Here is an 18,625-nt window from a genome sequence, read left to right as displayed (position 1 = left end):
ATGCCAAGACCACTGCACTATTTTATGAATATTTTAATACCATTATTTTTTTGTTCTCATGTACAGTCACAAATTGCATCAACCTATTTTAGAACATATCAGGTGAGAAATAGTATTGTTTATTGTATTTATCTAGAAGAAAAATAATTAAGACATTTCTACTTCTGTGAACTTCTATGACCTGTAACTGTGACCTTCATTCTCTTGCATCTTGTCAAAGAGCTTCTCCATGCAAATCCTAAGACTTTTCAAAATATTCTGCTTTTCTTTACACTCTGGAAACAATCCTTTCCCTACAAAACTTCAAAGTTGCCGATTTGTTTTTTTTATCTTGATTAAGATATGGTTTTAAAAAGACATGTCCAGTAAAGCATATACAGAAATAAGAAATTGGATAAGGAAGAACGTTGATTAAAACTCAGGAATTCAGATCCAGCAGCTAATATGTTTTCTTAGAGAAGACATTTTTGATTATTTTAATTAACTTGACAGTTCTTAGAATGTATCAAGCTTTTAAAAAGAAGAAGTACTAGAATTATAAAAGTGCTAGTTTCCAGTAGTGTGAACTACAAGATGCCTCGAAGGCAATAACTGAAGCACCACACGCAAAACCCAGACAAAAAAATAAGATTAAACATATCTACAAGAAGAACTCTATAACCTCAAATTGGTACTTTTTAAAAACACCCTACAGCAAAATATAATTTCAGTAACAAGTATTAAGAATATAACTACAGTTATTTCCTATTAGGCAAAGTACAAACAGATTACTGGAAAAAGTGCCTCCTGAGAAGAAGGTAAATTTCTTATTAAGTGGTGTAGCACTCACACCCAAACTATTTTAATATGCAGATTAACAGCAAACTCACAGAACAGTTGAGGTTGAAAAGGACCTCTGAACCCATCTATTTCGACCTCTCCGCTCAAGGAGAAATACCTACAGCTGGATGTATGACACCACATCCAAACACCTTCTGAATACTTCAAGGATAGAGACTACATGGGCTATGCAGAAAACCTGTTTCACTGCTCAGTCACCTTCACATTACTAAAAATAAGAGAAAAAATTGTTTCAGAGGTCACCTTCAATACAAATTATAGGTGTTTTTGAGGGTTTCTGGGTCCTGAGCAATCGGGTCATTTAATGCCTAATCAGTGATACAGAAGTAGCAGTAATACAAGGAATATTTTTAGCCATTTTGAGTAGTTAAATCCAAAGATAACAAAAGCACTTCAAAATAACCTAATATATTCCAGGATACAGAAAGCAAGTGAGAATACAAAGCACTCAACCCTAAAAAGGTCCATCAGATCAGAAAAGCAAGCTGAGAGCTACAAACATTATGGCTATAAATTAAGTACAATAATTCACAAGAAAAATCTGGTATTGCAATGCATATAGCCAAAATAAGCCCATTCTTAAATAAAACTACCTTGATTAACTAAGGTATAAAGAACAAAACACTACTGGCATAGTTCTTACTCTAATGGCACTACTTCATCCTCATTTGGGATGTGTGTGTAGCTCTGACTACGCCACCAAAATAACCTGGTCATTGGGCAGGGGAAAAGGTAAAGCAAACTTAAATGGATCTCTGTTACTTCTCTTCTTCCTCTCCTGCCCTCCTCCTCTTCAGTCACTGCAACTTTTTTTCCCTACCACACCACAGTAAATGCTGTCATTATTCTGAAGATAGTGAGGTCCACAAGCATGTCATTGGTCAAAGAAAAAAAAAACAACCAAAAAAACTTTGCCATTCCCCAGAAATATAATTTCACATCTTCTACATGTTTTTTTGAAAGCTGTTTTACTCCAAATTATCTGTAATATACTAAGAGTGGAATAATTTACTAGATAATGGAGTTAACATGAAGATCAGACAAGAACATGCACATGAGACTTCTTGCCTTCAAAAACAAAGCTAATGAGTCATTCAATGGTTATAGCAATTGCAATCAGGAAATGGAAAAATTCCATCCTAAGTGTTCCATACAGTATAGACATGTTATACCTTTTAGTGCCACTCAAAGTGCCTTTATTTTGTAAGATTTATATTTAGGAATGAAGTCTTTCTACTTATCCTCTCTTCTATTATACAGGCCTCTCAGAAATTCTAAAAAGCACCAAGGTTACTCTAATGCAGCAGCTTAAGGAAAAATTTTCACCCCTTTTATTTAAAGAAAGCCAAAAAACAACAACCCCACAATAACTGGACTAAGTAGCTTGAGTGTTTACAACTAGGATAATAAACACAAATTGTTCCATGAACACAAACTAGCTTTTGTTAGCTCTTGTTCAAGTGTCCTGTATCCTACCCTCCCCTCAAGGCAGTAACTTCAGGTCCTTTCAGAGGGCTACTTCACTTGAAAAAAGAAAAAAACAAAACAAAAACAAACAAACAAAAAACTAACTGCAGCAGAACTTGCCCCAGTAAACTGGAAATTTTGCCCACATCAGCAGGGTATACAGCAGAGGTTATATAATTTTGTCTTGCAGCAACTCTGGCTTGTCTTCACAAAGCACTGACTCTCCTCTCTGGAGCCACCAGCTTGCTTGAAACCAGTAGGAATCTGGCTACCTTTGAGCCTTCCCCTTCACGTTTAATTTTGGCTTCTACTGGCGGTAAATTTAGAAGTTATTTTTGGAGACAGGGGAAGAAGAGGCCTGACACTCTTCATAGGCTTCATTGCCATAGAAACCAAGCTAAAAACATCAAGAAAGGAACAGAAAATGTCTGTTTCAAGGCACTACTTATGCTATATACTTAGATGTCACCTGAAGCAGCATTTCACATTGAAAGTATATAAATAGTATCCAGTGTTTTCTTTTTCCAATAGCAAGATGTTTTACCTAATTTTTAATTAAAGGACTAAGGAGAAATCACAGTTCATCATCTCAGCCCCTCCCAAGCCTCCAAGGAACCATTATTTGGTAGTAGGCAATACAGCTGCTTTTGTCAAGATCGTGGTCAAAACTACCAAAACCTATTAACCACAGAAACCACAGAAAACTCTAAATTAGTAGCTCCCCCTATTCCCTCCCTCACATTTTAAAAGTGGGTGACCCCAAAGTTTTTTTTTCTTCATGTTTTAATCTGTATTTGGGATATTTGGCTGACTATATGGAGCTTAAACATTACTCTTAAACTTAAATGTTCATGCCAGTATTGCAATCCCTGCCTTTTGCAGCCTCAAACTACAGTATATTACAGGCTCATATTCTCAAAAACCATCTATGATAGGATAGGCAAAATTCAAAGATGAACTGAGGAGAAACAGCTGTTCTGCCAACAATTACTTGGTCTCATGGTAACTTACAAAAGGATGAACAGCACAGGAAAACACAATAGTTTCCTTCATATGATTTTTACCCTATACTACCTTCAGTTTCCTTCCCAGAAAAGATCTACAAAACAGTGTTTCACTATTTCATTTCAGAAGTTAAAAAATCAATGACAGACCTTTTAGCACCAAAATGTTGTATAAAATACAGCTACTTTTATTTTCTACTTTTACATTAATATTTCTTTTAAAAATAAATTATTCTTATACAATGTACACAATTATTCCTTTTATAACTGATTTCCTTAAGTCTATTATTTTGTATAATTGTTTCCAAAGTAATCAGATGCAATATTTGAAATCAGCTGACAGCTTACAGAGAAACACGATCCACGAGAAAGTGCTTAGAACAGAAGCTTCTACTGAGGGAATGGATGCAGATACTTTAAATGTTTAGGCTTATCAAAATAAAAGCTAAAAGTGGAAGATCCCATTTTCTACTTAACACTTTTTATCTATCTGCAGATAGTAACTTAATCTAACCTACAGATGTTTGCTTTCCTGGCTAAACGGAATTTGCTTTATTTCTGATGAACTGATTGTACAAGAGTGGCAATATAAGCAAGTCACCTAATCATGCCATTAAAAAAAAAATCAGGGCAAAAGGATATAATAAAATGTCTGTTGTCACCTGTACCAAAAATACATAAGATTAGAATGATGCTCTCTGATAAAGTGCATTGAAGTAACACATGCTAATTCTAATCAGTGTACAAACAACACTCAATTTCTGTTACCTGATCTTATATTTCAAAAGCTGCTCTTTAAGCCGTTCATAAAATGTGATTATGGAAACCAACACATTATAAAATTATTGCAACACAAGTAGCTTTGACAGCATACTGCACATTTTAAAAATCTTTTTTTATAACCATGTTTTTTCACGCTGCTTTCTTTAGTGCAACACAAAATTATGCAGGGGATGCTGCCACACAAGCTAAAAACAAAACAAAGCACAAACAATTAAGAGAGCTTTCTTTTAATACCTTGATTACCAGCTCATCTTGTCAAAACGTGACTTTTAGGTAAATTTTAGCAGTGATGGCTCTGTCTGGGGCACCACAGAGCTAGACAAAATTCTTAGTAGCAGTCATAAATTACAAAACCCTTTTAACATGTCCTTCTTTTTACCTTTCAAATGAAACTACATTTTTGAAGAAGCTTGGACTCTTCCAGTTTTCATCTTACACTGACGAGTTAATGGGTTCTTCTAAACTGCATTAATTCTAATACCATACACAGAAATTCCATGATGTTGGACCTAATACTTTGCTTCAAGTAAAACTGTGGAGACAACCAAGTAGATCATGCAAGTTCAACCTCTGCATCCATAACAGTCCATTGATAGACTTCCTTCACAAAAAGCAACACTCTTGGCAACTGCAATTTATCTTCTTCACTTGGTAGTAGTTCATGTGGTCTGCTACTATCAATTTTTCAGATTCTGACAAGAGGTCAACCAAAAATATCCTTTTATTGCAGCTTCTAGCATTAAAGAGAAAGGCACGACAGACTCAAAATGGCCAGTGCAGTGCACAAAAAGAAATCTGACATTTCTGCATCAGATTCATGACCTCTTCCATACTGGTACCCACGTAATTATTCCACAGAAATCATAACACTGTAAATATGAGAGGTGCAACAAACAGTGGGTTAAAAAAAAAAAAAAGCTATCCTCTTCAAAAAGCTAGCAGAGAGCTTTTCACCTCTGTTTCACCTGATGCTTTAATTTGCTGAAAAATTCCTTTTGCACTTGCCTACTGGTAATGTCTGCAATAGGCTGCTCTCTTCAAATGAGGTATGAAAGCAGATCTCTTGCTACATAAAAATAACTTCACTTCCACAAATACAGGCTGCAAATTTAATGCTTGTTTTGTAACCACACACTGCACTTTTCAGATTTACTAGTCTTAAAAAAAGATTTATCTGTAAATAGCAAAATCTTAATCTTGGGATTTTCAAGGCAAAAAAAAATATCTTGAAATCAAATTTGATTCTAAACCTGTCAGAAATACACTTCACGATGCTTCATTTTTCTGAATGCCACCTAATAGTATTAACAGCTCATACTAACAGTTATTATTTATTTTTATAAAAACACATAAAACCTACTTCATTAAACCATAATCTCCACGACTAGAATCACAAAATGGTCTGTGTTGGAAGGGAGCTTAAAGACCAGTGTTCCAACCTCCACACCATGGACAAAGACACCTTCTACTAGACCAGGTTGTGCAAAGCCCCCTCCAGCCAGGCCTTGAACACTTCCTCAGATGGGATGCTCACAGCTCCTCTGCACATGTTCCAGTGTATCAGCAAACTTGCTGAAGGCAAGTGCTAAGATCAATCAGCTCTGATTTAGGTCACCAGTAGCCACTGAAAAATCAAAACTAAAGCAAATAATCTGTAATTACACTTAGAGAATAATTTTAAGAGCAGAAAAGCTAAATCAATCTTTCTGCAAAATAAATGTTTCCATTTTCTTGTTTATTTGGGAAAAAACCCATATCCACAGCAGTTTTTTGAAAGAAATACTTCACCATTTTCCAGAATGCAAGGATTCTTGAGAAAATACACCAAACACACTGTATTTTAACTTACTAGCTTTCTCCTCAGTATCAATTTTTTATCCTCCACAGATATGGTAGTTTACAACATGCCTTTTTCTTCAAGTGAGTGTTTTAACACCAATCTCCCATGAACCAATGCAGGCCAGCTAGCAGGAAGGCAACTATTTCCAGTTCTCCACCAAATGCATGCATGCCCTGCTACAATATAGTCCTGGCCACAGTGCTCCAGAGAAACACCATCCTCTAAAGACTGGTGAACCTTCAGACTAATAAACACTGAACTACTCAGCAATTAAGCTTATAAGGCACTTCAGTAAAACTCAGAAGTACAGAATTTTTCAGCTACTATTTGCTTTTACGTATTCAAAACTAAGTGAGCAAATCTGATTATAATTCCTGACTGCACAGAACAGATGCACATCATTTTCTTTTCCTCACCATCCCATCACTTGGCAAGCATCAACTATCCAACACCCAGATCTAGCAATATGCCTTCATGATAACAAAGTGGGCTGGTTTGTTGTTTTTCTTTTCATAAGGCATCTCTGCAGAAAGTTTTCAACAGTAGTTAATATGTCAGAAGGTCAAAGGTAGAAAATCTGCACTAGAAGCAGGAAAGCTGAACAGAAGTCCACTGCTGCCATTCCACAGCTGTGTAGAAATACCAAGTGTGTCTGTTAAACTGGGATTAGATACCATGGAAACCCAGAACCTCTGAAGGCAAACTTCAACTGAAAAGAATCCACAGATTCATACTGAATGTTGCTGAAAAATAAGTTGCCAAAAGAATGGTTTTTCTACCACAGTCAATTTCCTTGTGCAAAAATAATCTGCATCAAGTGTTTCAAATGCATTTAAGTGATACTTAAATTATCTTAGCTCTCTTTTAACTAGGAATCTTTAGGCTATTGAATTTTTCAATGTTTTTTAAAAGAATCTTATAAATCTGATTTAAAAAACCCCACAAAACAAGTAAAACAATGGTGATCAGGACTTCATGAAGGAAAAGAGAATAAAAACATTATAACATGTGTCTAGATGGATCCATATAGATGTCTCTGTCCCAACAACTACCTCACATATAACATTTTACATCCTCTTTCATTTTACATAGATTATAATTCAGATTTAATCAATTCATTACACATTTGGTAGCAAAACATACACATATGCATTCATTCCCTACGGCTTCTATTGAGATATATTCCTTCCAATTCCTCTCATTAACAGTAAAAGTAGAGGTATTAGCAAATATGAGAACATATCTGGTGTGAATGTGCAAACTCTTCTGGAAAAGTAAATGTTCTAAGACTAATTATGCTAGAAGTACCTTATTGTTCCAAGTATTTCTATTTCTCTCCCCTTCTATTGAAGGTTTCTTGTCTACTAAAGAATTATGCCTCAATAATTTTGAATACTGGAATTATGATCCAAACAGATACATGTTTCATATTCATTATAAAATTATAAATTGAGCATTGTTTCCTAGGGTTCTTCCTATTGCATATTTATAGGAATTAATAGAGAAATTTGCCAACAAAAAACTGATGTCTCTAAATACTGATGACAATGGCTGGGACCAACACTTCCAAATCTTTGCAAGAGTATAAAAAAATTCTAGGAAAAAAGTTGTCAAAAGCCTACTCTAAAGTTTGTACACAATGAGGTACTGCAACTCTGATCTACTCCAAAATGTAGAAGTTACAAAAAACTTTATCACCTATCATGTAGCCTTCTGTCTGTCAAATAGTAACTTGAGAACAGCTTGATGAACTGGTTTAAATTCTATAAACAAAGTTAAAAATTAGGTTTTCCTCCTTGAACACTTTCTAGATAGAAGAAACTCAGTAACAAAACAGGAGCATGTTACCAAGACCAGTGGTCAGTCTAAGGGCATGTTCTGTCTCCAACACAATCATCAACACAAGAGTCTTAACCAGTTCTTTGACATCCATTTTCCTCAGACTCCCCAGTATGCAGGGCAGGTCCATTACAGCTGGTGAAGTGTATGTCTCTGCCTGTTCCACTAGCATCTGTTTTGGATTTGATGCATGTGAGTTTGTTTTCTTGAATCTACTGATATAATCTGCCTATATAATCTTGTTATGGACAAATTGTGTATGTTTGCTTCTCCTTGTGCAATTTCTTTTCCAAATCCAACCTCAGTGAGCACTCTACAATTTTAATATTGCATAATTTGGTGAATAACAGCTTCACAACTGCTTTACCCACTGCCTCTGTAAGTGTTGGTCACTTCCAACTCATACTATTCAGACCACTTTTAAGAAGTCCACTTTCCCTTCCTTTCTGTACCTCCCTGTGTGAGTAACCAAAACTGCAGACAGTACCCAATACACGGGCAGGTCCTGTATTTCATACAATGATACTTCATGCTCATTCTCACACTATTCCCTAATGATGGACAATGTTGCATCAGGTTTTGTTGGCAGGTGCCAGTAACAGTGTCAGCAAACCACCAGTCACATGTCATGTCTTTACTCAGAAGCAGCTTTATAGAATCAGTGCAGAAAGCAGATCCTGGTCACTCTCAAGTCATATAGAGCATACATAACACGCAAACTGTGAAAATAGAGAGAAGAGGAAAGCCTGTAAAATCAGGAAATGTCACCAAGAGCAGACTCAATAGCCAACAATTAATTCCAGATTCCAGGTTGGCCTATATTCATTTGGGCTGCAAAATTTAAAGTTGATTGAAAAAGCTGAATATTACTCTAAATGCTATACATATTTCAGTTAAAGTTGAGTATGGGAAAGCTCAAGCACAAAAACTTAAAGACAATGCAGGAGGATGCTAAAATAATAAATTTATTTTACATGGGAATAAGAAAGATGAAGACTCGTTTCTTCCTGGAAATGTACTACTGAAACTGAACTGAAGAAGCAGCATACAGATTCACCTCAAGCCCCTGATTTGAAAGAAGCAGGGAAAAAAGACTCAAGCTTGTGTCTCTGGTATCATGCCTAAGTGTCATTGAAAATTCTTCAGAAAAACTATGGAAAACCTAGAAAGTCTCAAGTTTATGACAACCTAGGAATTTTATGGCATGTGTGCTTAAATAAAGCCACCCCCCAGCAGAACAGTTTCCTACTTAACAATATCGCTCAGCAGCCCAAAATGAAACCATTAAAATATAGATCAGAGGATACTATTAATCAATAAGAGCAAATTCTATTCTTATTAGCAGGTCAGTCATGCTTGACTTTTTCAGTATAACCCATTTTCTTAGTAACTGGAAATGGAGTAGTTGAGCTTATTGTCAATTGCAAGAGCAAGCTCTACTGAAAAGATTTTCATTTTGATTTGCAATTCACACAATACTTAAAAACATTCAAGCTCCTTCCTTTAAAAAAAGGCATGTTTAGACATCAATAGGTAGTTTTCAATGCTACTGTTAGAGAGTGCTGACTGAGCATTTTAAAGCAATCCTACAAAATACATGGCACAAAGAACAATTCTCTGGATCTCTCAATTGCCATTGAGATGGTGCACACACCTGAAAGCAGGCACTGTCCAGCAGGTTGGTTGATTATAAGGCAGCTAAACAAAACAAAAAAGCAGCAGTCCAGGAAGCTCACCTCTTTGGAAGACAGCAAAGCATAAACAAATCAGTGCTGTCACTAAATCATAGAAAGTATTCTCAGGAGCAAAAAAGTAGATACTGAGGTACACAAGAAACATAAGCCACACCTTTCAACACCAGCTGTGACCCAGCACTGTGGGACTTTAGTGGCCAGCTCCTTTATTTGACTTATGCACTCATTCTAGAATGTGGAACAGATTTTAAAGACCAAACAGCTTGTGCAATTCTTTCCTAACCATTTATTCCATGTATTTGATGCAAGTCAATTTTATGACCACAACTCTGGAGATTCAGTTAAGAACCTTAATGCTTCAGTACATTCCTTGAAAAATACCTTAAGGACTGTTTCTGTTAAATTTCAAGATATAACAATTGATTCATATGTACCATGATCAAAATGGACAATTGACCTCAGTATCACCCAAGACCCCTATCTCAATTGTTTCATATTTTACCAAAGACATCACTTATCCCTCAAAGATGACAAAGATTACACAAACCATTACCAAAGCAATGTTTAACCATAAGCTTGCACCACTTGAAGAGAACCCTAAACTTCTTTCCTGCAGGGAGGAAACAACTGCTACTCTAAGTATTCTCTTTTCAATAACCTCTTCTCAAGGCTGCTCTACACAACCTTTTCAGATTAATTAGGGAAAAGCAAAAGCATGCTCAATAGCTCAAGCTACATATACATCTTGACCAAGGACATGATTCTAACCTCCCCTACAAAAACAATCAGTGAACATTCATAGGATTACTTTCAACAGGTAAAATATTGTTCAAAGCTAAAATGGACAAAACATGTTTGTGAATATGTTAAGTTACCCTGCAAGACTGAGACCAACTTTTTCTTCATATTTTACAAGAAATCCACATTTTACAAATAAGAAGGTGACAAATCTCTGCCAAGCACCTAGTAACTAAAGAAAAAGAAAGATAGGATTTAACGAAAAATAGAGCAATATACAGCTTACTGCAGATATTATTGTGTGTACACCACTCAAAGTTCAGAGGACATTTTTGTAATTGTTCTGTGTGTTCCAAACACAGCTGGAGGCACAACCATGGATGAGACTGGGGGACAGGACTCAGTATCTAATGTTTTGGCTATGGAGTGGTTGAGGAGTAAGTTAGACTATCTCAGTTTTAGGCTAATCTTAGCCTATGATAATGGAAACAATACTTAAGTGGAATAAACAGTTATAGGTTAAAATGGAAATATATTTTTCACTTTCACTGTAAATCACTGGGCTGTGACTGACAAGACTTAAGCACAAACCAGAAAAAGTTAGTCATTCTCATTAAAAAACACAGCTGGTGAAGGGGGTGCCCAGTTTACTAAAATCAGCTACTTGTGACAGTACTTGCCCAGGAAGTGGGAGACCTAAGCCTGAGGCAGCTGAAACCCACAGTCTTGGCTCTGCAGTAGTTCAGTTTCAGTAGGAAAAGTTGGCAGTGCCTCTCCAACCTAAAAAATTGCCAATTTTTTTTCATTTTTTTTTACTCAATCTCTTAGGATTACTTTTCTTCTTCATTTGAAAATGACTTCTCTGATTTGAGTGTACTGGTATATTTCCATTCCCCCTTTCCAGACAGCTAGAAATCTAGATGGAGATTTGAAGCTATGAAACTTAAGAAAATACTGAAATGTGTGACTGTAAGTTGAACACTGAAGTCTCACAAAGGTGTGACGACATTACTGGTTGCCACATCTTCCTTGTTTTGTCAACACTGTCACAGGGAAGAAAGTTTCAAAATATGCCTGTAATTAGCCATTCGTCAAAAGTAACTCATTTTCCCCATCTAGAATGTTTTTTATTAATGCAGTGTTCGATTTCTGAGATCATCCTGATGTGGTCCCTACACATTTTTCAAATACAAACAAGCTGAGAGAAGGTTTACGATTTCTCCTTTTGAAAGTACCACGGAAAGAACATCTAGTTTGGCCACAACACAGCTGACTCCTGCTCAGAACCCTGCTATTTGAAGTAATTTTATTCATGGCACTGAACTTTCCTAATAGGATTAGAATACTTACTAGATGTGGCACGCACAGCACAGCCTGAAGCAGCCTTTTTACATGACTTCATGTCACTACACAGATCGGGTACATCATTTTTCAGGCTTCATGCACCTTTCAAGAACCCAAAAATCCCTCAGTTTCCCCAGATAAGCTCAGCCACACCAAGATCTCACTGCCACTAGAAAGGTCAGTCCTGTTCACAACCTCTCCTCCTGTACCTACCTTAGATTTTTCACCAAAGGTCTTGGTAGGCCAGAATCTAAGTGGAGCAACTCAGGTGCATTTTGCTGGTTTTACTCTCTCTTTTTTTTTTTTTCCCCTCAGTATGGTAAAACTTATGAAACTAAGCCAACTTGTGTACAAAACTGCTTAGGTCATTCTGTGTCCACAGAAACTGCCCACATAAAAACCCAGAAAGTTACTGTAACCATTGATATTCCTGGGATACCAGTAAGCCAGGGTTTCCTCCTGCCAATCAGCTGCAGAGCAGGGTATTAAGTCTGTGGCCCTCCAAGAGATTCAAAAATGAGATAGAAATGGCAATACACAGTTAAACAACCCTGCTTAAAACTTATACAAAATATTTTACCTGTCCAATATTTCAGCACCTTTATTTAGGAGCAACATACAGAGAGATTTAGTTCCTTGTTCATATAAAATGAGAAAGTACTTATAAATTTAACTAAAAATGAAAAGAAAAAAAAACAAAATTAAGTCCTTTAAGTATTCACTGCATCCCTACTATACCTGCAAATGTCTCAACAGTTATAATTTTTCTTGTTTGTAGCAGGATTCTTCATTAAAAAATAGCAAAAAAAGTTTACGAAAATATTAAGGCTATTCCTTCGAAAAAGAAAGTACTGTTTAATAGAGAAATTTGTAACAGGTAAGTTCTACAGGAATAAAATTAAAATTTTAAATTGCTTATATTACAGTCCAAAAACCAACTAAGATGCAAGGACAGAACAAATGATGTCTGAAGGCATAATTTACCTCCTTTCAGGAGTCCTCATTTGGTTTTCTATGCCATTAAGAGTCTAAACTAGGTGTTTTATGTGCAAAAATCAGTGCAATGAAAAATTGTATCTTCTTATGATTGAGAGTCCTATCACTAAAAATATTTGTGCAACAGTCACAAGCAAACAACTCTAACACTTACCAGGTAATGCATCTTTCCTCAGTACTTTTCAATATTATAAACTTTGTCCTCCAGATGCAGAATTTTATCTTCCAGTTACAACATCACCCTGCATCCATGGAAAGCAACAGAATTTCCCTAGGCTAGCTTGAGCTGTCCAGTAACACCAGTTACATAAAAGTTTTCCTAAGACAATAAACACTGCAGAAAATACAGTAGATATACAGATATAAGCTAGTGGTCCTATATCAAAGCCATGGAATTACCTACATTTGGGAGTTTATTTGCCAATCACTATTAGGCTCAGTCCTCTGAAAAGAAAGAAGGAAGAGATTTCTCTTTGTTCACATTTCCTGTGCCGGCTGACTTTCATGAGAGCTACAAAGACAACTTGACTTTGAGCAAGATTTTTAACCAAGTAACATTGGGAGGGTAAAGAGTCAATGACAATGGAGGTAACAGATACAGAAAAGCATCATCTGAGTTTGTGCTTTGCTATAGTGTTTACAACACAAATTTTCATCTCTTAGCCCCATTTCTATAAGCACACACAACTTATACAAGACCAACAACCCTTTTAAAATCCACAATTTCTTTATACCTGCATAGTGTCATACAACAGCAGGCTGCCATCAGAGTCTTGCCTCAACTATCACTTACAAACCCCACCAAAATCAAGTGCTACAGTGGCATGGCAAGTTCAGTAATAGCTGAATTGACATCCCTGTGGAGAGCTGCCTTTGGCTCCACCCAAATCCGCTTGTTACCTTCCCATTTTACCATTTACCTACTTAGCTCTGACCAAACCCTAAGTTAAAGACTCAAGACTACCTGACCCCAAACTGGTTACCCAAAACTTTAAGCAAGAAAGACTGGTTATTATAATTTATGAGCGGTACAGCTTGTAAGTCCTGCAGCCTTAAATACAATTTCTGTGCCTAAATCACTCACATGCAAGTGAAGTCTTCCCTCATGACTCAGTTATCTGGAAAGCCACATTTCTAAGCAAAATTGAAATACCGAGCTTTAATGCTTAGCTGCTCTCTCAGTTTTATCTGCTGCAGAAAACAGCTGCATTTCTTCCTCTTTGTTTCAGTAAAGATTCACAAAGCATCACTTTTTCTGCAAACAGGCTGGACTAGAAGCAGACATTTCAGATAACATAGTAATGCTATTAAGGTCAGATGACAAAGAACTGGAAGGTAAAAACAATCAGGAGAACGATTACTGAAGAATTTTATTATAATTTTCCTAAACTTGATGCCTTATCCAACAAAGAGCAGAACAACAAGGAAGAAATAGAAAAAATACAACAATAAGTAAATGATACAGCTGAACTGACTAACATCTGCAAGGAATGTCATCTGCAAAATTTAAGACACATTTACCAACAGGAATGCAGTCATTCAAGTGACTAAGGAAAAGAAAAAAGGAAGTAAAGCAAGACAACAAAGGTTGGCTACTTTAATGTCATACTCTTGCAGGGAAGCATGACAAATTCTTACCCATCAATTATTTGTCTTTTTGCCCTACAAAGAGAAACAAAACAGGAGGGCCAGAAAGCAATACAAATCACACATGCCCACGGCAGAGAGTTACGTAATGCTGACGTACTGCCTGCTCTTCACTCACAACACTTACTTTGCTGCAATTCCAAGTACCAGCTTCTGACAGCTGCCTGGTTTGAACACACTTAAACTGCTTTGTAAATAAAATGCAGACACACAAAGAAGAACAAGATACAAAATGAAGCTTTAGTTATTTTCAACAGAGATAAAAAATAAGAAAAGCTGAGGGTTAGCTTTACGATGAGACATTTCCTGTTTCATAAGAAGTTACTTAACTAGCTTTTTGTACTAAAACTCAAAACTAAACTGCCTGTTCATCCAAAGTCTTTTAGTTTAACTTACTTGAAGAAATCACAAAAAAAAAACCCAAAAAAAAGGGGAAAGACAGCTCCTTCAACTTAACTGCAGTGCTACTGCCAGGAACAGAAACACAAGTCCGTAACTATTTTGATAATAATACACACCTAGAAATCCTTCTATTTAGAAGAAAACCTGCTCTGAATAGAGTCAAACAGATCAGCTAGAAGTAAAGGTAGAATGGGTACAAGCAGGGCCAAAAAGTATTTATTAATAATCATGTGAGAAAGAAGCAAGAGAAAGCAAAACAAAACAAAGAAACAAAAACAGTGAACACAGCAGAACTGGCCAGATTTCACAAAACTAAATTCATAAAGCATTCATAAAATGTGGTATTAGCCATATTAAGTCATCTTCTTTTCCTACATTTTGTCTTTAAAACTAGGACACAACCATAAAATCAGCAATGATCTATTGCTCAGTACCTATCATAGCCATTATGTAAGCAAATATATCACAACACTTAAGATCACATGCTTGAATAATCAGCTGCTCATTAAGTACATCTGAAATTGCCTTGTTCCTTCCATTCTCTCACCCAAAACAGTAAGTAAACATTACAAAAATCTCAGTCTTCAGCAGTCAGATGTAACAAAGAAACTGAAATAATATACTCTTTCCTATGTGGCAGTAAAGCTGGAGTACAGCAGACTGATTTATAACAAATGACTACACAATTTAATATACACAGCAAACTGAGGAGGCCACCTCATACAGTCAAACATTTAAGATAAGCTCTTTCAGAAGGCCACACCAAAGGGTGTTTACCCAAAGGGGGGCATCAGCACCACCACTGGACGTTCTTAAAAAGCATAAAATAAAAATATTACAGAGACAAATTATTTCTTCATGTGCTTTGGTTTTTGTTTTTTGGTTTTTTTTTTTTGTACTCATTTGAGTAACTAAATTAAAGCTTCCCTTCTACCTGTCTGACCTCTAATACCATCTTTTTAAAATACGCCCAGGGTACATCAGGCCTTGAGGAAGACAGTGTTTGTAGGCTCTCAAGAAAATGCTCTGCCAGCATTTTCCTTCTCTGTTGCAGAGAAGGAGGAATGACTTTAGGACTTCTACTGATTTCAAGTTATGGAAGCATGGTGGCAGAAAAGAAGTGTTAGGAAGCACTGACCCATAAAGCAGTTGGTGACCAATTACCATCCTAAAGGTATATGTCACAGGGTGCATGGTGTGTTCATCACCTCTATGACAATCCCTGTATCTAAGGGCCCAAGAGCATACAGAAATTTACAATGCCATAAGACTATCAAAATAAATATTCCAAATACATAAAAAAGCATTTTCTATTATTTTTTCTTAAATCATAACCTAGGAACAGTCTGAATATAAATGCCAGAATTTACATATGCACAGATGTAAGTGTGATTACTTCTGTGGTCATTCTTTTCACTGCTCAAGCTGTAAAACACTAAGATAAATAATTCAGGATTTAGCTAGAAGATGGCAGTAGAAATTTGAATCACAGAGAATAAATAACAAAGATTTCAGACTTCCTTATCTTTACATTCATAGCAAAGCTATAAAGTACAAGGAACTTGAAAATAAAATTTAAACTTTTCAGGAGACTGCACCTAAGTAATTTTTACACCCAATACTTAGAAAAGCTTCTATATTTTGAGTATAATTGACCTTAAGCTAATGACTGCAATATTTATGTCACTGACATTAATGACTGCGAGAAACAAACAGGACAATCAATTCGGGCACGATGGAAGTCTCTGTATTCTAAATGATCACTTCCGTAGTTAAGTTCGGGAACGAAAGAAAAACTGGTCTCGGTGACCCACAAAGCTGCAGACCGTTCTTGAGAAGAGCGTGCTCGTGCATCTGCTTACACACACACACACACACACACACTGAAGGTCAGTCTCCTCCCCGCGTTTCACACTTCCCTCCCCCAATCTTCACACAGGCCTTGCACTCTACCCCTGCGCCAGACAGCTACGGGTTTTTAGATATCACAAGGTTTCAGAGGTTCGCTCCGCAGCCCGTACTTAGCACAGACAAGGACCGCTGCCCCGTCCTCCCCCGGCCGCTCCGCCCTGGCGCGACGCGCCCCGCTCCCCTCCCTTGGCCGCGCTCTCCCGGGAGCCGCCACCCGCTCCCGGCAGGGGGAGGAACCCGGGAAAACTCGCCGAGCCCGGGCCGGCACCGGCGGCCGCAGGAGTCGGCGGGAGGGAGAGGGAGGCGGGCAAAGCCGGCTTCGCGAGCAGGCCGGGCAGCCGCCCCCTCCGAGGCCGGGGCAGCCGGGGTGGGCAACCCCGCCGCCCGAGCAAGGCCCGGCTGTCAGATCCCCTCCGTGGGACGGACCACGCTTGGCCCCGATCCCGGCCTGGTTCCTGCCAGACCCCCGCGCGTAGGAGCGGAGAAGCGGCGGCGGGGGAAGGGCGCCCCGGTCGCACCGTGCCCCGCTGCGCCGGCCCGAGGGTCGGGAGGAGGCGAGCGGGGCCTCGCCGGGGACGCCGCACTCACCACTTGGTAGCGGCTGACGGGCTGATGGTGATCCATCCTGGCCGCCCGCCGACACGCACGGGCGCGGCCGCAGCTCCTCCGACCTGGCGCCGCGTCGCTCGATCTGTCCTACCCTTCCTTCCTTCCTTCCCTCCCTTCCTTCTTTCTTTCTTCCTTCCTTCCTTCCCCCGCCCGTTCGCCCGGCGCCGCCGCCGCCCAGCCCTGCCCCGCTGCGGCCGCCCTCCGCCCGCCCCCGCGGCGGCGGAACCAGCCCAGGCCCCGCCCCGCCGGAGCCGCGCTCGCTCTGCTCGGGGCTGGCCGTGAGCGCCTGCTCTGCCCCCGGCCCGCTGCCCCCCTGCCCCCTGCCCGCTGCCCGCTGTCCCCGCCAGCTGCCCCCGCCAGCTGCCTCCGGCTGCGCTCAGCTCGGGGTGGCTCTACCGGGGCTGCCGATAGCGGGTATGATCTGTCTTTCACCGCTCTTCTTAACGTCCCGAGCCCAGGCCTTGCCTAGATATTTATCACTATTGATCACCATGGGGCCAGAAGAAGTACAGGATAGCACAGAAGACATCTTGGGCACCCGGAGAGCGGATTTGAATAGGAATCTACCCAAAGTGATTAAGAATCCTGAGCCCGTTTGCCTGCTGTTCCTGTGCAGGCAAAGCACAGTTCTGTGCCAAGGAGATGTGATTTTCCTCTTCTCTCTTCCTCCTGACATTAAGTGTTCAGATGTTTATGACCTCCCGGAGTAAAACCAGTTAAAAACGCCTGCACCCATAAAGGTGCATGGGATGAGGCTGACTCATTTCTAGGTTCCAGAACTGCCAGATGTGTAGCTGTGGCACGCAATTTCAGATAGTCGTAGATGTATCTCTTGACTGATGGAGAGGAGAGTTCGCGTGAGCTGCTCTATAGCTGATCTGCAAGGCAAATGCTCTCACAAAATTGGCTTCTCGCTATCGCTACTGGCCGGCACGCAGAATTTTATCCTGCGGCTCAGGTCATCACCTTTCCGTAGCTCCCTGCCGACCTGAGCGGCGGGGTGAGGCTTTTTGTGCAGGCAGCCATGCCTGGTGAGCTGGGCGAGGACTTGCGGGAGCGCAGTGAAGTGCCAGTAGGTGTGTGTGGGAGGGCAGAGAAGCGAGAGCGACTTCCACTATTTGAGTTATGTATCTAGATGGGGGTGGGAGTGAAGATATGCAGGATTATAAGGGGGGAGGAGGTGAAGCATGAGACTTTGTGTATGTGCCTGGGACCTTGCTAGCAGCCTATACCTGGCTAATGCAGCAGTTACTAAAGCAATCCAAATGAAAAGAAAAACATGCTTGGAAAGTTCGGGCCTGTTCTGTTGCATTTGTTTAGTTTCTTGTACAACTCTGTTGCACATCAAAAGCCCCAGCAGTCAGGAAATAAAGTTGACGGAGAAATATAGGTTCAAAATGGATTAATATTATTTTCCTAACAGGATTTTCTCCTTTCTCTTCATTTTACAAAATGAATGTTTAATTATTCTGTCCTAAAAGGAACAGTTATTAATAAAGGTCATCTTGAGT

At 39.0% G+C, this 18,625-nt stretch overlaps 1 protein-coding gene across 2 annotated transcripts in view; it reads right to left on the bottom strand.

Moving 5' to 3' along the window:
* Positions 1-17,264, bottom strand: part of NDFIP2 (Nedd4 family interacting protein 2) — a 46,312-nt gene extending 29,048 nt beyond the window's left edge. The window contains exon 1 of one of the 2 annotated variants that reach the window (XM_062487797.1): positions 17,094-17,264. In XM_062487797.1, coding sequence (XP_062343781.1) covers positions 17,094-17,129 — 36 coding nt within the window. In that variant the 5' untranslated portion in view covers positions 17,130-17,264. The remainder of the gene's footprint in view (positions 1-17,093) is intronic. The other variant, XM_062487798.1, reaches the window with a different exon arrangement.
* Positions 17,265-18,625: the final 1,361 nt, after the last annotated feature.

Source organism: Cinclus cinclus, chromosome 2, assembly GCF_963662255.1.
Source record: "Cinclus cinclus chromosome 2, bCinCin1.1, whole genome shotgun sequence".
NCBI classification, from domain to species: domain Eukaryota; kingdom Metazoa; phylum Chordata; class Aves; order Passeriformes; family Cinclidae; genus Cinclus; species Cinclus cinclus.
This window is presented reverse-complemented; position numbering and strand designations above follow the sequence as displayed.